At 39.3% G+C, this 21,833-nt stretch overlaps 1 protein-coding gene across 1 annotated transcript in view; it reads right to left on the reverse strand.

The window, feature by feature from the left end:
* RELN (reelin) overlaps window positions 1-21,833 on the reverse strand; it is a 293,615-nt gene that overhangs the window by 145,836 nt on the left and 125,946 nt on the right. Inside the window, exons 5-8 of the mRNA XM_080575334.1 lie at window positions 21,439-21,471; window positions 20,737-20,815; window positions 11,989-12,085; window positions 6,613-6,664 (exon numbers count right to left, since the gene is read on the reverse strand). Coding sequence (XP_080431460.1) covers window positions 6,613-6,664; window positions 11,989-12,085; window positions 20,737-20,815; window positions 21,439-21,471 — 261 coding nt within the window. The remainder of the gene's footprint in view (window positions 1-6,612; window positions 6,665-11,988; window positions 12,086-20,736; window positions 20,816-21,438; window positions 21,472-21,833) is intronic.

Raw genomic sequence — 21,833 nt, forward strand, 5'->3', positions numbered from 1 at the left:
AATAGGGAGAATGAGGATACCACTGAAAAATCACTGAGTAATGTATCTGCACCCTGAATTGTTGGGGTTGCATCCTTACCAAAAAGTCCTGAACACAAATAAAAACCTTTCTTCTATAATATTTTAAGCATATGGAAAAAATAGATATACATATCCTTGCACTAGGGTTCCATCAGAAAAAGATTAAGAGAGATTGATAAGTTGCAAGTATTGCAGTGATTATAAGAAGCCCGTTTTATCCCTACAAAACACTGTACGTTTTATTCCTATTAACTATTGTAAGGTAAGTCATCAATAAACTTGGTCATCTGATGGACGTATAGACAAAATAAGTTGGAACAATGGAAGGAGCGACAGCAACAAACGCCAGAGAAGTGACCAAATGATGTGAAAGAAGCTACCCCAGGAGCAGCAGAAGAAAGGGGCCATTCTTACTCTATGAGTAAGGTCCCATCTTCTTACTCTATGGGTAAGATGCATGTTTTGCTTCACGTTCAAGATTTTTTTTTTCTTTTTTTTCTGGCTATAGCAGGGACTAAACACATGATTTATCCAGAAAAAATACCTAAGGAAATTCTAGTGTCAGCACTGTTTGTTGTCCTGTCTCTGAAGACCACCTTTGCTCATGCTTTCTTCATCTTCAAGACTTTCATGTTACCAGTAAATAATACTCAGATAACAGCACCTTCTAGCCAGCTCAGTAGTACTCTCCGTGCCTGACAGAACTTCAGAGAGAGGGTTTTATTATTTTATTGATTACAGGCAGAATTTTCCTGGGTGAAGAATTTTCCTGAGTTTCTTGTCAGATCCAACCTGAATGATTCTATGGTTCTGTGTTTCATTTGTCACATTGAACATAGACTGCAACTTTTTCAAGAGTGGTGTGGTCTCATCATTTTAAATCTGAGGCATAAAAAGAGCGGGAAGTCCTAGGCAAACATGCAGTTGTCCTAGACTTTCTGTATGTCCTTTTCTCCATGCCAGGAATTCTGTCATGGCCACCACTAAACTAACAGAAAGGCATTTCAGAAGACTGCATTAATAACTTTACCTTGCATTACCTGATTTCTAAACTAGATTTTACATACTGTTTTGCATTGGCTGTCTCTTAATTTCACTGCAATCCATTGTAGGAAAAATAAATGATGTTTATATAAAAGTAGTAATTCCATCACAAGATCCCAGTCAATAAGAATACAAATAATTTTTGTCAAAATGTGCTGTTTCTGTATATCAGAAAATAGTGCACAGAAGTGATAACAGTGAGGTGATGAGAGGTTTCATTCTTAGGGGTTCATGCAGATTATTTTTTGATTTAGTGCCATATTGCTTGGCACATTTTGCATTTAATTTAAAACTCTCTTTTGTTTTAAACCAAAGTGATTGGTACACATATGAAAGGACCATAACTCAACTAAAATCAGCTAGGGAAAGGTGTTTTATGATAGGATCAAAGGAAAATAATGCAAGTCACATATTTGCCTAGTAAGGCAGTATTAAGGGTGACTAAAGGTAAGGATTAATGATTGACCCAAAGTAGAATCTGTTAGATTTGGGAACCCAATCTTCCTAAAAGTTCTTTATTATGATGGTAGTGGTGCTTTTGTAGAAGAGGGATTGAAAGCCCAAGCTTTTTCTCCAAAGAAAGCAAAAAAAAATTTTTGACCTTTGGCTAGCTCTTTGTTTGCACAACTGTTAGCTTGTTCTTTAAAAAATGGAGCTGAAATGCCAAATGTTTGAAATATGAAGATGTATCTGATCCCAGAAGGTCTTTTTTAACTAAAAGAAAACCCAATCACTTTTTTTTGATATAAAATAATAGGGTTTTTGTTTATTTTTATTTTTTTAATAGGGGGAACGATTATTAATGTGCTCTAGTAATGACAGAGATATCACAGATATCTCACATATCACAGATATCTCACAAATATCACAGATATCTCTGTGATATATCAGAAAAGTTGAATAAAAAAGAATTTTAAAATAGCATCCCTCCTTACAAACACATTGTATTTATCCAGTACATGACAGTGTCAAATTCACCCTGCTTGCAGAGGAGTGTTCAAGAGTTTTCCTGAAAAAAGCTGAAGAGTAGGAGCTTTCCTTATCAAGTTATTCCCATTTTCCAAAATTATTCAACAGCCAAAAATAACCTATCAATACTAAAGCATAAAGAAAGAGCCATGAAACAAAGTTTTTCATGGTAATTTAACATTTTGCATTAACAGTTGTCACATTGAGATACACATAGCTCCGAGGAGTGCAAGCCCAGAAGGATAGTCTGTGTGTTGGTGCTCACCACAGCACCTTTGGATTCAGCTTTGTGTTAGACTCAGATGTGCTGTGGAGGAAGAAGGACTGGAAATAGCCTGCCAGTGCTGAACACCCACACAGACAGCCTACGTACCCCACAGCTATGGCAGTTTATGTTTGAAGAGGACACTTAAGGAACAAGCAGTTCCATTTGCACACCTCACACCTTGGCATTGATCCCTTAAAGCCTTTTCTCTTCTTATGGGACTCCATGGGTCTCTTTCTTCCCATGTTTAGCTCAGTCATTAATCTCTCATCACTGTCAGTCACCTTCCATCATACTGGCTTATGCGAATGACAATGCATATTCATCCCAGGAAGAGCTGAAAGCATCCCTGGAGAAGCTTTCGATATGGTTACTCACAGTATCCTTCTGGACAAAATGTCAAGCATACAGATAGATAAATACATAGTACGATGTGTCAACAATTGGCTAATGGGTCTTGCTTAAAGTGTTATAGTAAATGGGGTTACATCAGGCTGGCAGCCAGTCATTAGTTGGGTTCCCCATGGCACCATTTTAGGGCCAGTTCTCTTTGATGTTTTCATAAATGACTTGGATGTAGGACTACAGTTGTATTGAGTAAGTCTGCAGATGATACTAGATTGGGAGGAGCTGTTGACTCTGTCGGGGGTAGAGAGGTCTTGCAGAGAGATCTTGACAAATTAGAGAGCTGGGCAATGACCAATAATATGAAGTTTAACAGGAGCAAGCGCCAGATTGTGCACCTGGGAGGGGGGAGCCCTGGTTGTACGTACAGACTGGGGGACGAGAGGCTGGAGAGCAGCCCCGTGGAAAGAGATCTGGGGTTTTGGTCAATGGCAAGTTGAATATGAGCCAGCAGTGTGCCCTGGCAGCCAAAAGGGCCAACCGTGCCCTGGGGTGTATCAAGCACGGCATTACCAGTCAGTCAAGGGAAGGGATTGTCCCACTCTACTCTGTGCTGGCATGGCCTCACCTTGAGAACTGTGTACAGTTTTAGGCACCACAATATAAAAAGCACATAAAACTATTAGAGAGTGTCCAAAGGAGGGCTACAAAGATGGTGGAGGGTCTAGAGAAGATATAAGAGGAGCGACTGAGGTCCCTTGGTTTGTTCTGCCCAGAGCAGAGCAGGCTGAGGGGAGGCCTCATGGCGGCCTGCAGCTCCCTCACGAGGGGAGCGGAGGGGCAGGCGCTGAGCTCTGCTCTCTGGGGACAGCGACAGGACCAGAGGGAACGGCATGGAGCTGGGACAGGGGAGGGTCAGGCTGGGTGTTAGGGAAAGCTTCTGCACCCAGAGAGTGGTCGGGCACTGGGACAGGCTGCCCACGGCAGTGGGCACAGCACCAAGCTGCTGGAGTTCAAGGAGCATGTGGACAACGCTCTCAGACACATGGTCTGATTTTTGGGTGGTTCCGTGTGGAGCCAGGAGTTGGACTCGCTGATCCTTGTGGGTCCCTTACAACTCAGGATATTCCGCAATTCTATGTGGCTAAAGGGAAAAGTCTGAGTTTTGCAAGGAGAAATAGAGAATATTTCAGCTAATGAACCAGGCTAACATTGTATGGGAGCTGAGACCAGAAGCTTCTGTGCAAAATATCCTGCAATCCCAAACTGTTGAATTAGAGGTTCTGGCCTGAAAGAGTCCAAAGTCCATGCCTTAAATATCTCATTTAACAATTCCATTGAGCACTAAGCAAACTGTTAGACTTTGTCTTTCACATATGAGTGGTTGGTCTTGCAGAAATGTAGTCATGGATGATTTAAGATATCTGAAGCAAATGAAATTTTCTGAACAATTGGGCAGACGGTGCATGACTGTAAGCATCACCTCAGCCCTGCACCAGCAGGCAAGGCCACTGGCTCGAAGAGGCTCAGAATGAATGCTGCATGGCAGACAAGTTACTCTCACTGGGAAAGGCTACTGCACTTTAATGTTGTCCTGTGTGCTGAATAAGTCTTACTAATTACATTTTAATCCTAATTAAGCCTTCATCCTCTGTGCTTCTTTTGGCCCATGTTGCCCTTCAAAGGTCAAGACTACCAAATACAGGGCACATTAAGAAAACTAGACAGAACATCAACTAATGAAAAATTCACTAGGGTCTTATCCTTTCTTACCATACAGTTTAAAAGGATCTGGGATTCATGATGAAATCAGGGCCAATTTTTTTTTGCTTTATTTCCCAGTCTTCACCTGCTTATATAGCTGCAAATACAAAATTCCATCTGATAATTAGTGATGAGAGAAATCAAAGGATATGCAATTTAATGTCACCAAAGCTAGGTGAGAAATTTAATATAAAGGTGACCCCAAAAGATTGCAGCTTAAGCTATTCAGTGGTAGATAGAAAGTGTTGAGCATTCTTTAAAAAAAGGTAATTCTCCTGGAAGAATCTCTAAATAGGGTTATGATTAAACTGGACATTTGGGAATAAACTGGAAACTGTCAAATGCCTCGTTCAGATTTATGATTGTAAAGCCAAGTACTGCTGAGCACAGCAGCAGTCCCCTGGCAAATCTGTGCTATATTTCAAGCCTAACATAGACACACAGGGAAATATGATACATTTTGAACTTCAGGCTGAAAATTGATTTACTCAGATGTGCATATATCCCTCTCCTGCTTTACCTTGTGGGGGATTTTACTTGTTCCTACTGGTACAGGTTAGGGTATTGTTACCACATAGTCCTGTCATATAGGGTATTTCTTGCCCAGATGGTTCTTGACCTTGTTTTTATTTGGCCTTCCCCAGATGATAGGACCAAAGGCTACTAGTGAAATTTAAAGTCTAATTTTACACTTTGGGGAGCTGCACCCTTCCACATCACCTGCAGTGGGCACTGGCTGCCTACCTGGAGCAGTAAATGTTCACTCACTGACTTGTGAGTTGCATTGATGTTAACCATTCTGAGTCACTGCAAAAATAATCAATATCATTTTTTTTTTTTGCAAATTTTCCTGAAAAGCAAAATTCCTTAGTCACTGCACACTTTCAGTGTTATAAAAGTCACACATCCTTGGGCACAGCCACAGGTGGGAGGGTGAGACAGAAATGTGGGGCTTTATAAATGCTGGGTGGGTTTCTGCTGGTGAGCAACATGTCCTAGCAGGTCAAGCGAGCTACTCCTTTTCACTGACTGCATGAAGCTGCAAGGTAAATCCGGGCTGTTTTTCTAGAGGTGCGGGGTCTTTATGCACTAATTTGGCTTAGGAATGAAAATATTTTGCTGACTTTATAAAATGGTGATTAATAAAAATGGTGAAAATACAAGCACAGATACCAACCCTTAGCACTAGTAACATTGCACTCAGCTGCATGGTGAAAAGTAATGATGCCCACAAATTGTCAAATGAACAACTTGAGTTAGAAACAAATGTAACTGATGTATTTTTGAGCCTTCCAGGGTTTTGATTTCAGATCTATTAAAAAAAACTAACTTGCTTGCCAAGGTACCTGATAGCTCTTATTTCCAACTGATATTTCCAGACTTTAATCACACCTCTGCTGATACTTCTGGAGAATTACTTTTTTAAAAATAGGTATATAATTTAGAAATACATTTCCAGAGGTCCACAGAGGAAGCTGGCTATCTTTCTTCGATGCTTTTTTATTGAACTATTTGTATCATGAAAACATTTTTCCTTCATATCTTGAACACTGAGTTATAAGTTGAGGAATTAACTTTTTTCCCAGTTTGCCTTCAGCCCAAGACACAACTTCTGCATTAAAGTACAACTACACACTGAAAATCTGCAATAACTTACAGCAGTTATTCTAAGTAATACAGCATACCGCCACCTTGTTGGTAATATGAACTAAATAGCATCTCGTTTTGGTCTGCCCTACTGCCTACTATGTTTGTACAGATGTGTTAAAAACAGCACTATCCAGTCATAACCTGTAAGATAACAAGGGTTGAAAATGTTAAAGAAGAAAAATCCACTATTGCTAGTTCAGTTTTTAGAGACAGGAATCACGCGTTAGAGAAAGAGCAAGTCATTATAATGTTAGCCATCAGGTTATAAAATAGACTTGAAAAAAAATAACCCCATGACTATGGGTCCCATCATCAGAGTATGCACCGGAATTGCTCCTTTTGAAAGTTTATGTTGGGAGCTCTATATATTATTAAGAGATGAATAAATGTGCTGCAGTTTTTCCGTTTTTAAAAGTTTTTTTTTTTTTTTTTTTTTTAATCCCTCATGTCACGTAGCACATTGACCAGAATGGTGAATGTGAAACTGAGGGTCATTTTCCATTGCAGCAATGACTTTTTGCACTTTCTCAGGCGAAAGAGTGAGCTAAACTTACCAAGGGAAAACTGAAGGACGGATGCAGTAGTTGTGTTAAGGCCAGTGGTGGTCTACAGGAAGAAAAGCAAACAGCAGAGAGATAGGTCAGCAAAACAATACATTCATCACTTGTTTTCCTTTGAAAGCATGGAAGCTCTCTGGATACCTAGACCTTCAGTGCATAAAACTATTAATATCCTACCCTTTCAGGTTGAGTGATTATGGACATTGCTGATATGTCATTTTGATTATTAATATCTCATCATATGTCAAAGCTGGCATTTTTTTTCCATTTCACTGTATTAATGTCTGCAAAATGAGCACATTTATGTGGAATGCTGGCACTTGACCAGTCTTTTAGGAGACCTAAAAGATGAACCTTGTGGTTTATTATCAGCTTAGTAGAAACCTGTCTATACAGAATGGTTTTCACTTGCTTTTCTCAGCACAGAACAAGAACCAAAAATGATCATAAATAAATAATGAAAATAACATTAAGTAAATCTAAAATAATAAAATGAAATGTTAAGAGTGGGATAACAGAATCTAAGTCTTCAGCAGTAAAGCAAACAAAATCTTGATGATACAGCATAATATGTACAATGAAATTTTGTAGTAGCATCCACACACTGCTGATATGCAACCAAGACCTACAGGCAGGCAGAAAACACTGAGCAGTTCACTCTGTATTCAGCACACTGCCCTCCCATATTGCTTTTCTTTTTTCTCTCTTTCAATACCCTCATATTTCAGTTGTTCACATTAGAACAGTTGTCCTGAAAACGTTATAAGACCAAGAGCACTAGAGTTCTGTGAAGGAAATAATATCACCTGTATTATTTCAAAAAGATTTTCAATTAATTTTTAAAGTTGGACTTAACAATAGTGCTACATAACAAGCAAGTCAGAGGATCACCCCAGAAAGAGGAGACTCAAAGTGTGGTTCATTCCCTTTAGGAAAGGACCCTGCAAAGATATGCAGACCCTGCAAAAGTTTTTCACTATAAGCAGATATTATAGGCTAGACTGAAGGTGGAAAACTGTGCAAAATGAAAGACCACTGCAGCACTAGACCAAAAAAGAAAAGGAGACACAAACTGGTCAGACAGGAAGTTTACACAAACTTAAAAATATCATCTAATTATAAGAACAGTGACAGCAAACACCCTAGTTAAATTCAGCTGTTTGTTGCTAGTGATGACTGCAGCCTAGATTTGAGGTCTTTGGAGTTGTCATCCTATGTCAGACCTCATACAAGACTTCAAGTCATTTCCCATGGGAGCAGTGATGGACTTTTCTATCAGCTGTGCTCATTGTCAGGAAGCCCTGTGATCTGCAACCATTCACCACATCATATCGTGGATGAGGCTACAGAGAAGCCAGGCTTCTGAGCAAATTCAGCCCCAGGAGCAAGGTCTGTGGCTCAAGGTCTAGGCTTCAGCTACCAGAACTCAGCTGGGGATCTGTCTGCACGGCAGCACCTCCAAGTAGAGGACTCATTGCTTCTCCTGCTTTGCTTGCATGAGCGAAGGAGAGGAAAGCAATAAGAATAGTGTCAAACAGCAATATACAGATAAAATTTGACGTTATGGAAACAAAACTGTCATTTTCTAAAAAATCAGCACCCAAGTAAAGATTAGATGCAAGGACTTGGAAGACCCTACATTCACTCAACTGGCCATTAACTCTGGCACTATTACAAAGGCAATTTTATAAACATTTTGTAATGGTGAACAATACGTTTTCTGCATAATTTCCCTGAGGCATAAGGTGAAGCAAAGATTCTTCCATTATCAGGTAGTCCTGTTCTCTTTAATTATTTACTATGTAAATAAACATGAGAACTGGAGAGAGAACTCTCTCATGTCTGAACTCTCTTATTACCCTGCGCATTGCTGCATGACACTGAACAAAAGCTATTCCTAAATGCAGATGTTTTCTGACTGTTATTTAGGACTTCAGTGACACAGAACAAATGCTATCTTGTGGTTACCTGTTTTGTCTTTTCTATCTTTGGAGACTTTCAAAAAAATTTCCATGCCTTTGCAAACATATATTCGGAATGTGTATGTATTTTCAAGTGCATATGATTAAGAAATTCCTAGATGACAGGGCAGCTTTTGCCATTTCCTTCAACATACTAACATCGGCATTTGGGTGGGAGCACATTAAATCAGCTTGAACAGTTGAGTTCTGTTAAACTAATGGTCTTTTTTTCCCTTGCAAGTTAGTTTTAACCTGAGTTCATTTCTGGCAAGCCCACCAGTGCTTGTATGGGTGGCATCTCTGCCTCCAGGCGATGGTGCAGAAGAACAAAAGAAAAAACTTCTTCCAGTGCTGGTGTGCATCAAAGCAAAGTGTTTGTTAAATTTTTTAATGGATGGAGACCTGGTCCTGGGCACGCTCAAGTGGTTGCGGGTGAGTGTGGGGCACAGCTGTATTTTCTGAGCAGCTTTCCACAGGACCAGAAAGATCATCAGACTGATCTGTTTTCCTCCCTCTAACCTAGGGAAAATAAGGTGTCCAGGAAATGGCTTGCTTTGGCATGAATTTCTGGTGTGTTTTGTTGTTTTCTGCATACATGCTAAATACAGAGGGAAACTTCTTATAAATGTTAATGAATGGGATCTTCACTGAAATGCACTAAAGATTGGCTGATATAAGTGACTGCAGGTGCGTTACAAGGATGCATGGAAATTTAAGAAATTTATCACGGCTATTAATGATCCATGAATGAAGACAGACTCAGTGGGACAGATTCCCAATCATCACAAGCATCACAAACAGCAACTTTCAGAACCATCTGAAAATTTCCCATTATCTATACATAAAGTTTACTGAAAATACATTTTTTTTTTCCTCTCCTGGGAATATTCCTAAAAGGTAATATTCCTAAAAGATAATTCTAGTCTTATAACAGAAACGGGGGAGTTGCATTTATATTAACACCTTTAAAATTGTAGTCATGTCCCTATTTATGTCCATTCTGTCAGGATCGATTCAACATTAGGTATCACATTTATCATGCCAAATAATAAAGTGCTTTCTGACTTGAGTTATGAGTACCTATTATATTAGCTTACATTCAATTAATTATGTTGTGCAAGTTCTAATTTCAAAATGAAACCCTTTATCAATGTTCAGTGGCTCATATCACCAAGAAATTAAATGTATCAGTTATCACAGAAGAAGCATTCAGGAGGAATTAAAAGAGACTATGTTGTCAGTCGTTCCAGTAATGTTTTAGAAAAACAAACAAACAAAACATTATATTTAGTAAAAACTTTTTGCAAAGCTCTGGGCTAGCAGGGAGTCTTTAGCAGCTATTTCCCTCTGCAACATCTCTGACGCTATGCATCATTCCAGGGTTTTGCCAATGGTAAATTCTCACTAACAGACAGGGACAGTTGCTATTAAACAACCTCTGCCTGCAGAAACAGACAGCTACAGGGAGCCAGGAAAGGAGAGAGAGGTCAAGGAAGCAAAGCAGTAGCTGTCACAGTGGTTGATATCATACATTTGACAAATTCAAACTCCTCTTCACTTAGTATTTCAAGCAATAATGTGGCAATAGGAGCCATGAACAGGAACAGAGATTTCAAGAGTCATCTCAAGAATGGGACTCAAAAAATACATTAAGATTGGAGAAGTGAAACAGGGTTTAAAATCTGTGATAGGAAGAGATCCATTGTATAATTGCTGAAAGATGGCTACAAATCAGGATCAAGTCGGCTCGAAGAAAATTGGAATTAAAACCTTTGTCCATAACCAAAAATAAAACTAGGTCAAATCTGTGGCACGAACACTGTCCTGTGCTCACCCAAAATGGTAAATCCCTCACATGTTCCTTCATAAGGATTTGATTTTTTCTGCAACATTGCCATAATATTTATAAACACTTTCTTTATTAGGCTGCTAGCTGTTTATAAGCATGGTGATTTTTGCAGCTGATTATTTAATCATGCCACTTAGGCATCATAATACATTTTTTTCCAAATTCCTGATGCTGCGATAGTGCTATTTTATCATGTGGTAATGAAAGTACAGTCCAATGCTGGATTTTGAAGCCAATTTGTGATTAATAGGGGTAGGCTAAATTATATGTCAGCAGGAAGAAGACAACTAATTAACAACATTTAAACCCCTCATACTTGGGACCCGTGTTAAATAGATTGTTTTTCAAGGAGTATTACCTATGCTCAATACCACAACTAAAAATGAGCTAAAAATATGTGGGAAAAGTATCCCAGTGGTGTGACTTCATTTTTGCACAGGACATATAACAATGCATCTCTTCTCAAGGCAGTTAATGAAGCACAGCACATTCGGATAGCATTCAGAATAACAGAGAGGCAATTTAGCATCACTGTCAGGATTCCCCTGCTGGAGCTGGCTGTGAGGGAAATGACTGAAATTCTTCTTTATCCATAAAACCTATGAATTACTTTTAAAGCTGTTTATGACTTTTGGTAACCATACCAGCAATATCTACGTTACATTTGTGCAATTTTGATCTCAGCTAAAGATGTAAAATTAACCCCGTTAAAAGAATTGTCAGTGTCTCAAATGATGAGAAGATTACTGCCCAAAACCACTTCTGTTTTATGGCCCTCTTCCATGTACCCTCTTCAAATAGCTCTCATCAGCCTCTCCTTCCATTCAGAATACAGTTGAAAACATGAAAATTAATTTTGAATTAAACAGGCTTTGAGCTGGTCTTGTAATTTTTCAGTTCTTTCCAAAACTCCCATTTATGTACATCATTGTAGCTATCTGACAGTGTCAGCTGCAGCATGTGGGCATTGGTTATATATCTTTCAATTCATTTCCCCCACCCAGATGATCCCAAGTTAATGCAAATTTTACCATGTTGTTTCTTGCAGCAATTTTATGACCAAACTACACCCCAATGAAATTAATTCTGTCACCTTCATCGTGACTCAATTTGTTACATACACTTTCCCGAGACTGGCAGGTGCTTGCTCCAGGCTGCATTTTAGTCTGTAAGATGCATTATTCACAAGTGATGTTTTACAACCAAATTAACAATTGTCAACAGCAACAAGAAGAAAAAAAAAAGACACAGCTAATAAAATAAGAGAAGAAAAATGAACCTTTGAAATTGAATTATCTGAAATGAAGACATTTCGTTGTCTGAAATAAAGACAATTATGCCAGTTTGAAAACATAGCTCTATTTCCTTGCCTTCCCTGTCTTTAACAGATATTTTAAATAACCTAGATATACACCAGATCAAGAGTTTTTTCTTTGCAAAGAATTGCAACAAATGTTGGTTGTCATCTATTCTTTTAAACATTGGGGTGTTCCTTGGGTGCTCTCCCATGGCATTATCTCTTTGCTTAAGAACTGAACACCAAACTTGCAAAGCACTCACCAGCTCTCGGGGACCATATGGCTCACAGAAAGTGACAGCGCTGCCGTGCATAATCACACCGCACTGCTCTCCAACCTCACAGTTTCTGCATTCAGACCTGCAGGAAGAACAGAACACATTCAAAATGGAAATTAGAAACCTCACATTGGAGACTGCATCAGGTTTGAAGACTGTAAAATAAGAGTGTTACAGTTTGGTGCTCAAACCGAACGTAAAGGTTGAGCATTGGCACATACAATGTGCTAAAGCTGCCTCTTGAGAAAGGACCTTGTGGGTAGGTATTTGCTCTCTGCATGCTGTTGCACCACAAAAAAAAAAAAAAAAAAAAAAAAAAAAAGGAGCATCCCTGCTTATCAGCTGCAAAACATCACACCACAGGAAGCCAAGCTGACCTTTACATATATAATTTATCCCAAAGTTACTGTTCTTCCAAAATCCTTACTTCACGTTTGCTATACTAGGTGCAAGCCCGCTACTGCAGAATTACCATGTCTTGAACAAGACAGCTCAAGGAAAGTGGGATCAGCCTGGGGGCACAAAACACTGGGGATGAGTGATTTTATGATACCACCTAAGATCATGGGGGAGGAAGTAATTCAGAAATGTTCCAGATTTACAAAGCTCCTTGAAACATGTGGGCCTGAGCCATCAGTGTCAGGGTCTGATATCAGCTGTGTCATCTCCTCCAGCTCTCCTGCATCACTTCTTGATAACCTTGGCTCCACCACCTTCCTTTCAGCAGCGGCAGAAACCTCATTCATGAAAATGAGCAGAGTAAGTGGCTCAGGTTTGGAGAGAAAACCATGAAGCTCGACATCACACTCAAGGTCAGACTGTCTTCAGTCACATATTGCCCTCATGCATCATGGATGGCGCCTGGGGGACCCAGCACAGAGCTCAGCCTTTGGGCACCTCATTGAGCTCCTCCAAACAAGAACATCACACTTCCTCCAAAGAAGAAAAGGAACAAGCATTGAAGAAAATTTGTAAGCCTTGGCCTTCTCTGGCTGCAGGGTTATCTATTCCAAAGGCCAGGCTTGAGGTGGGAATGGAGTGAGGAGGTGACACTGTGGCAGGCAGGACTTGCACAGTTTGACATCTGCCATCCAGGCGAGGAGACACATCTTCCTGGAGGACTCTGGCCCCTACAGAGGAGGTGGTCCCTGCTGACCTGTATGCTGCAACCCTACTCTGAAAGTGCACACCAAGAGGCTCCTACAGCCCAGTTGCTCTAACACGTTTCTTGCTGCTGCTTTCTATTCGTATTTGTCATATCCCCTATTCCTAGTAACGGAGGGATGTGAGACTTTTCACCTTTTAGGGGAAGAAGTATGCAGAAAATCTCAGAGGGGCTGGTAATTGTTGCTGAATTTAATATGAAGGACTTTGCATGCAGCCTGATTGAGGAGCAGAGGAAGGGCCCTCTCCCTCAAAGACTGAGGTATTGGTTTTTGGCTTGAGCCACGACAAAGAGCCCCCAACAAACTGCCTCAGATGGGGCTGACCAGCATTGTCTTCAGACATCCCAAGCTCACCTTTAACATCAGATGTAATGACATTGCAAGCAATGGTGAACTCACTCGAACCCCCTTATTTTTTTCTGATTTCTCTCTGTACTTTTATAATTGGTATTTTTAGAGTCTAAAGTGCAATTATACTTATATAAGGGTTGTTTAGACCATATTTTCCTTTGTCTTCTCTCACACAAAATGCCTAAAGCTTGGCCATCTTTTCTGATGTAGAGTGCCACCAAAATAAATGTTCCCATATACAGAGTCCAGATATAGTTTAGTAGTTTGCAAAAAGTTTGTGTTTATTTTTTCTTTAATTCTCCAGCTAATTTCTGGATGGAAGATCTTCACAGAATCTCAATGGAAATCAGATGGAAAGGAAGAAAACCCAAGAAAATAAGAACTTGCTGTCAAAATACGTGCTCATAGAATCACAGAATGGTTTGGGTTGGAAGGGACCTTAAAGATCACCCAGTTGCAACCCCCCCCGCCATGGGCAGGGATGCCACCCACCAGACCAGGTTGCCCAAGGCCCCATCCAGCCTGGCCTTGAACACCTCCAGGGATGGGGCATCCACAGCTTCTCTGGGCTGCCTGTGCCAGAGCCTCACCACTCTCTGAGTAAAGAATTTCTTCCTAACATCTCATCTAATTCTACCTTCTTTTAGTTTAAAGCCATTATTACAATTTCTTCTCCTCAGAGCTGCTCTCAATCTATTCTCCACCCAGCCTGTGTTTGTACTTGGGATTTCCCTGGCCCAGCTGCAGGACCTTGCACTTGGCCTTGCTGAACCTCATGAGGTTTGTACAGACTCACCTCTCAAGCCTGAATCGTACTTGATTCCCATACAAATTTCCTTGATTTTTTCACCTCTTTTCCTAGATTATGACGCTTGCTTGTCTTTTTGTTAATAGGTGTTGTGCTAAACCTCTGCAAGTCTTTCTGTAAACAGCTTGCAAAGGGATATTTCTATTCCTGAGTGTCCCAAAGCCATCAGCGCATCGTGAGCATGGATGGGCAAATGAAATCTCTGGCTTGAACAGGCCAGTAGCATTGTCAAAGTGTAACATTGCCCATGGAGCTGGAGCAGCATTTCCCCACATGATCTGGGGCAAGGAGAATGGGCTGCTGCAAGCCCTGGTAATGTTTAGAAATAACATTTAACTAATTTTTTAAAATACACATTTAACTAAATGGAGCTGTTTTCTGGTCTGCTCACAGCAAACTGTGGCTCATTGACATCCTGCTAGGGGACCTTCCCAGGGAGGCAAAGTAGGGGTAACTTTTTGCAGAAGGGGTTAACTCCGCACAGAGTACAATGCCCTGAACAATACACTGGAAATCTGAGTGCTAAGCTTTGCTGAGGGATAGACGCTAGACTTTCAGATACATAGATGTAGTGAATAATTGATTGCATTTTTTATTTTGGGTCTTTTCAGCTGGTCCAGGGTCAATTTAGTGCAGGGCTGCCTTTCTTATGCCTACGTCCATTAGAGAAGTCAAAGATGAATGCTTCTTTTCCACTTAACAAATTGCTTCCTTAATCTGAGATTTGATTAAGCTTAGTTTCATTTCCAGTTCCAAAAACAAAGTTATATTTAAAAAATCCTTGAGGTTTTTTCCTGCATGACTATATTATTAAAGTAATTCAGCAAATCGCACTGATAGCATATAGCATTTTGGATTTAAGTAGCAAAATTAAATCCTCTAATAAAGTAATGTAGTTCCTATTGATTTCAATGAATTAATATTTACTTATAGAAGCTGTATTTGGCCCATAATTTTAGTTTTCAATATAGCTCGAGGACAGAATATGTGAGTGAACCAAAGTGTACTTTAGGAGAAAGCACAGAAACAGTGTTTATGGAGTATTTGTTTTGTCATAATCTATGTTTCGCTTGATCCCTGAACTCTGGTAGCTGAAGAACATGGGAACAGAAGCAAGAAAAATACCTGGATTTCTACAGTATCCTGGCTGTTTCTGAGCATTATTTTAATTATCTGCCCTTACATTTTAGGGGTTTATAGTGGAACAACTGCCTGAAATCTTGATATATGAACACAGAGATATATATGGTAGGAAAACTGCCTATGAAAACTATGTAGAGAACTCTTATGCCCTCATGAAAGGACAGACTGAATTCAAGGGATATTTTATTTTTTTAATTATTGTATTTCAGTAAATATACAGTGATTCAGTTGTTCATCTATTCTACTTCTGTAACGTGGTCTATGAAATATGGAGAAGTGTTTGGAAGTCTAGAAATGCTGTCCTTCTAACACAGCTGTTTCATCATCACTTATCTTCTCTAGGATGACTCCTCTCACCAGAAATTGGATGGCTGTTGGTAATCCTGATTCAAACCTTTGTGCTCTCTCTGAAATGTATCACTTCTGACAATAAATTGCTCAGTAGCTTGACAGGAATGTATGAAGAGTAAGATAACTGATCTGCTGTTCTTCAGACCATCATCATCATATTACGTATTTAGAAACGATCCAATTTGCTCCTCTCCAGGTGCAGACAGTAAGGTTAACTTCTTTACCATTCTTATAACCAAGAGACAGTATTAATTGCTCTGTCTAGGTGTAGCTTTTTACATTATCTTTCTCACCTGCCTGGTCTAAAATCTTAGCACATTAAAATCATTTCAGCTTTCTCTTCACTGCTCATTATCACTGCCACTGTTGGCGTTTGTCATATTCATCTAGATGCCTTCTCTACAGACCTGCCATCACTCTCATCCCCGGCGTACAGAGTCCCACCTCTCTCAGCTATTGTTCTTCACTTTGCTGAAGGGGAAACATCTGCTGTTTCCTCATTGCTATTTGTCATCTCGTTTCCCTCTACAATACCTGAGTTTGTGGACATTATATTGACTGATGTCTTCTGTGATGTCTGGACTATAAAGAAGATAAACATCTCAAACTGCCAAGAGATTTTAAAACATAAATCTTTCTGAAGTTTAATCCCACAGTTTTAGTGCAATTTCAAAACCACTTTAGGACCTCTCTCTCCTGTCACAAAGCTTTCCTCCACCTCTTTGCCACTGGAAATATCACTGTACCTCTTCATTTCTCATGTGCTATGAATAAGTGATAGAGACTGTTTCTTATTGATTGATTTTACTTGCTCAGCTTTTCTTCATGTCATCTTTGAAGAGTATATCTTTTGTAAGTGATTGCTGTTTGAAGTGCCAATGGGCTTTGAGATGAAACATGGCATCAAGTTGGGAAGGAGAGTTTAGCCAGCTAAAGCTTCCATACAGAGTTTTCATTTTTAAATTTACTGAATCCCCTGTTGTCTTCATTCCTACTGTTAAAACTGTTTTATCCATGTATTAACATGTATTAATGCCAGCATCTCTACTGATATATGCATCTACTTCACCCCCCACTCCCCCTTTTTTGTCCCAAGATTAAGTCATTTACCATTAGGAGATATATATATATAATTTTTTTTCTACATTTGTTCTTGTTTGACTGTTTTAGTTGTTATATAACACCATTTTTATACTCTGCCATGAGAAGAGTTACATGGAGGTTATGAGGTTACATGGAGGCAAAATGATCACAGAAGCAGGTGCCCAAAGAACTAGACAGTCTTCCAAATATCACCTATATTGGGCCTTTACTCATCCAGCCACCACCTAGCCTTTTGTCTTGCAAGGCACAGACCACGTGTTCCAGAAAATTCAAACAAAATGCACAAAACCTTGCTTCTCTTCCGCTACAACAAAGTATTCATCAGAAGTATCAACCAGAACCTCAAAAAGCAAATAACATTTCCAGAAATTGGAAACATGCGGTTCTGCCTTCAAAAGATTCTGATTAAGCCTTCCCTCCCCGAAAGGATTGAAAACTGAGGCTTCCCTGTGCAAGGGCTCCCCGTGTTTGTTTACATGATGCAGATTTCCTTTCCCTACATAGGAAACCAATTACTTTCATGGTTTCTGAGCTTTCTGAACTAACACACTCCTGACAGTTTTCAGCAAGTCCTACGGACCAGCGAACACCTGTGCTATTAAACTTTTCATTGAAAAATGCAACAAACATTACTGTCTAATTAGTTCTGCAAGTCAGCCATGAACTCATCATGAAAGTCAGTGATATGTTGACCACTGAGTGGGATTCACCTAACTACCTTAACTTAAACACCTAATATACATTAGGCATGAAAAGAGAGGTGTTAATTTATGAATCCATGATTCATACCTATTTGAGGGATAGAGAAGGAAGAGAGATCTTTGTAAAGTATGTAGCAAACGAGTTGAGGGAAATGGGGAAATCTTTGCTTAAATAAACAGGCTTGTGTCTGTGGCTCAGCAGCTTTAAAAATAGTCACATTCTGACATTACTGCTTGTTGGAAGACAGCAATATAAAAATTAGTTGGACGCACCATGCAAGGAAATCTCCATGGTGGTGAGTCCCAAGAAAATGGAAGAGATGAGACATGCTCCAGTTCCTTCGTTCCCAGAACACAAGTCCTCCCTGCTTCTTGCTACACCTGTTGTCTCCTCTCCTGCTGCCTCCTCCTCTCTTTCTTTACTACTTCAACAGTTTTTCCTGTCTTCTCTCAATCACCAAACTGTGATTTGGTCAGGAACCCATTCCCAGATGCTGTGATTATGGTGTTTACAAAGAGCCCCATCCCATCCCTTCCTTTCTCTTCCCCTCACAGCTCCAGAAACACCCGCTGCCACCCCTTCCCTCCTCCTGAGCCTCTGAAGAAACAGATGGTTGCTGGGTGGGATATGTCTTTTAATTCATTTAAAAGACCAGAAATCCATAAAAACCAGGCAGACACTCTCAAAATCATACAGTGCCCTTGTGCAAAATAGTTATTTGATGTGGGGCCTATTCCAGCAATGGAGTGGCACACCAGCTCTGCTGGGACTCATAAAATTAGACACACACACAAGCTATAAAAGGCTTTGCTTGTGCACTCGGACTGTACATCTCTCACCAGAGTTGCACATGCCAGAGAGCGGATCAGGAGGAGGGGGACAAACCTAATCACACCCAAGCCACTGTTGCATAGGATCTGGGAAGAAAAGGCCTTAGGAAAATATTAACACCTCTCTTTTCATCTTTACACAAATAATGGCTTCAGAAATTATTAGAGGGGCTTAGTCTAACTGGCCCCTGGTGGCAAGGCACCACTGGAGTGTCGGTGCACAAGGCAGCTGCTACCACACTCTGAGCACAGCAGACCAGGGCCAGAGCAGGGCTGGGAATCCTGCTCCAGCAGTTACTGCAATTGTTTGTGATAAAGATGGGATTTTAGCAGCTGCCAGGGGAAAAATGCAATTTTAGGATGGATGGCGTAAACTGTTAATAATCCCTGATTTAACTCCCACCAGACAATCAAATGTGAATGAGCTTTCTGCCACTAAGCAGCTCTTCACTGGAGGGAGAGCTACTGTAGAAATCCTTTATGCAGAAAAGCTCATGACACCTCATTATAGTTTTCTTTTATTTGTGCTCCACTTCCATTTAGCGTTGCTGAAGATGTTGGCTTTCTGGTGTCATTACAGGGATATCAAGGCATCTGTCACAGGACTGCAGTGAGTTTTAGGACTTTCTCCCAGCACACAGCTCTGTGCACTCACCCACCAGCCAAGGTGGGTCAAGGTTATTCCATGGGGACCACATCCAAATCTCAGGAACAAAAGGACCAGGAGACTGGGGCCTCTTTTAGTCTGAAATTTCTCTACTGAGACTTCTGAAAAGCAAGGGTGAATTTAAAGATAAGAGAGCAATGGATAAATAAATTATGGAGGCTCCCAACAGACAGGCCCTCTGTGAGTTATGAGACATCTGCAGGGAAATAATGCCTCCTCTCATTTCCTTCCACTCAAGTCCATTTAACACACTGCTGTTAAAGCTATCTACCTTGGCAGCTATTCTGTAACCCATTAAGAGTCCTTGATCTATTCATTCCCATAAAGAAAGAGGATTTTTTGTTGTTGTTTTTCTTTTTTTTTCTTTTTTTTTTTTTTAATATTATAGCATTCCAGGTCCCTAATGCATCTGTCCAGAAAAAAAAAAATCATGTAAAGAGATAATGTAAAAGGAACAAAAGGAGGAAAAATACTAGGCATATACTAAAAAGCATTACAATAATTATGTGCAAAAGAAAAAAAATATCTGTAGCATTCCACAAACCATAATCTTTTTGCATAAGATGGTGAAACTGTGAAAGACATGCAAAGATGGAAAACTGTGAGGCCTTAACAAAAAAAGAAAATAAAGTCAGATTTCAAAGAATATACGTATTCCTAACTAACAAATGGTAGCTTCTACGAAGTGTGTTTTATCTGAAATAACTGAACTAACCCATTAAAATATTTCTGTCTTGTATGAATGAAATCAATCCAATTAGTTATATTTATGAAATAGGATTGGAGTAAAAACCTCATTAAAAAAAAAAGTGACTTCAACATTTAAGACCAATAGATGAATTTATCTGGCTACAAAATGATTATTATACATATTAACTATGTAGTATAGAATCAGTTTAGTACTACAAGAGACCTGTAACTTCCTCCTTCGTTAAGTATGCATATGCCATACAAAATGGTACTCCATCACTGTGACGATGTACTTGAGCATCTACTGCTTAAGGAGTAATAACAACCTGTCGTTGCTGATTCAAACATAAATTGTGATAATGTAAATGACCCTACTCAGGAATCCTGTCAAATGAGAAAAACTAGGAATTAGGAACTGCTGTACAGTAACAGAAAAGTGAGAGCTTTCCCTTCCCATACAATACAAAAGATAAGAAAATTCTTGCCTTCCATGAAAAAAGAAAAGAAAAAATAGTTAGCTTCTCCAGAAATATGTACTTTGTGTACAGGAAATGAAAATATAATGAAAAACAAATTTTAAATATTGAAATTCATCACCTTTTTCATGAAAAGCTTTGATTTGAAGAAATCAATATTTTCACACAAAAATATTGAGTGAGTTCAGCTCTACTCCTTCTTTCTATTTTTGGATTAGTTCAACCTTTGAAGTCAATATGAATATGCCACTTACTTCAATGGGCTTAGATCATTAATAAATGAATGCTAACATATGTAGGTTCTTATGGAGCAAAGACATACACATCAAATCAATGTGAGCTGAGATATCAAGGAATTCATATAACACAGATATGTCACTGTAGTAAACAAAATGTTTTAATTTGCTAAGATGTATATAAAGGGAAGTAGAAATCTGAAACTCACCACATGTTAGGATTCAGTTCTTGCTGATGGTAAGAGTCAAAGTCATCTCGCAGGATAATGCTGTCACTGTGCATTTCAGCTAAAATAAAAGAAATTTCTATATGAAAAATCCAAAAAGTATTGCCTTTTCTAGAGCCAAAGTAATGCAATGTAAAATGAGGAATTAATTTTTTAAAGTGTGTTAGTTACAAAAGCAGGGTTTGTCTTTTTTTTTTTTTTCCTTCTTACTCTGGACCATAGTACCACATAAAATTAAGTCTCCCAGTCTATTGCCAAAGTGTAATGGCCATGTGCTGCGATGTGTTCCATGTCCTGCTTGGGGAGCAGGACAGGAGCTCTCCTGGGTGTACCTTGTAGGTGCATGGGGACAAAACCCTGGGGACAGTGACCCTGAGTTGGTGTGATACACTGGGGGTTACGTGTCCTTATGAAAATAGATGCTGTAATGCACAGCTAGGAAGAAAGGCTCTGTGGCATGATATACTCACACTGCAAGGGCTCAGAGGCGATAAATAAACAGCAATAAAAATCACAATGAAAAATAAAACAACTAATCAGAGTTAGACATAATTCAATTCATTTTATATGAGTCTCATTTTTATTTGAATTCCCCAGAGCTCATTTCATATGACCTTACAGATTGTTTATTATAATAAAGTTAATATTTCTGAGTTTTAGTAATAAGAATGACAAGTCACCTACCTAGGTGAGGATGTAGTGGAGCTTCCGTTGGAGCTGTGGAGAACAAAGACACGCAAAGCATGAATATCTGCTGTGATCAGGGCTTAATTGCAGCATTAAAGATCAGTTCAGCATAAAACAAATTGTAACAGTACATGCTCTGCTAAGTCAATTCTTTAGACATTTTAATTATGAAAAATGTGGTGCATTAAAAGTTATAAAATATAGTAGTAAATAAAAATAAAATAAATATTTTCTAATTAAAATAAGCATCAATAATAAATGAAATATATAAACTGTTGTATAGCAAGGTAAGAAAGATCTAGTCTAGGACTATGAGATATTATTAGAAACAGCTCAGATTAAGATTCAGTAATTTAATGATCGATTAGAAGAGTTGAAATTATGTTCGAAAA

Source organism: Anser brachyrhynchus (genome assembly GCF_964034855.1).
Source record: "Anser brachyrhynchus genome assembly, chromosome: 1".
Classification (NCBI taxonomy): Eukaryota; Metazoa; Chordata; class Aves; order Anseriformes; family Anatidae; genus Anser; species Anser brachyrhynchus.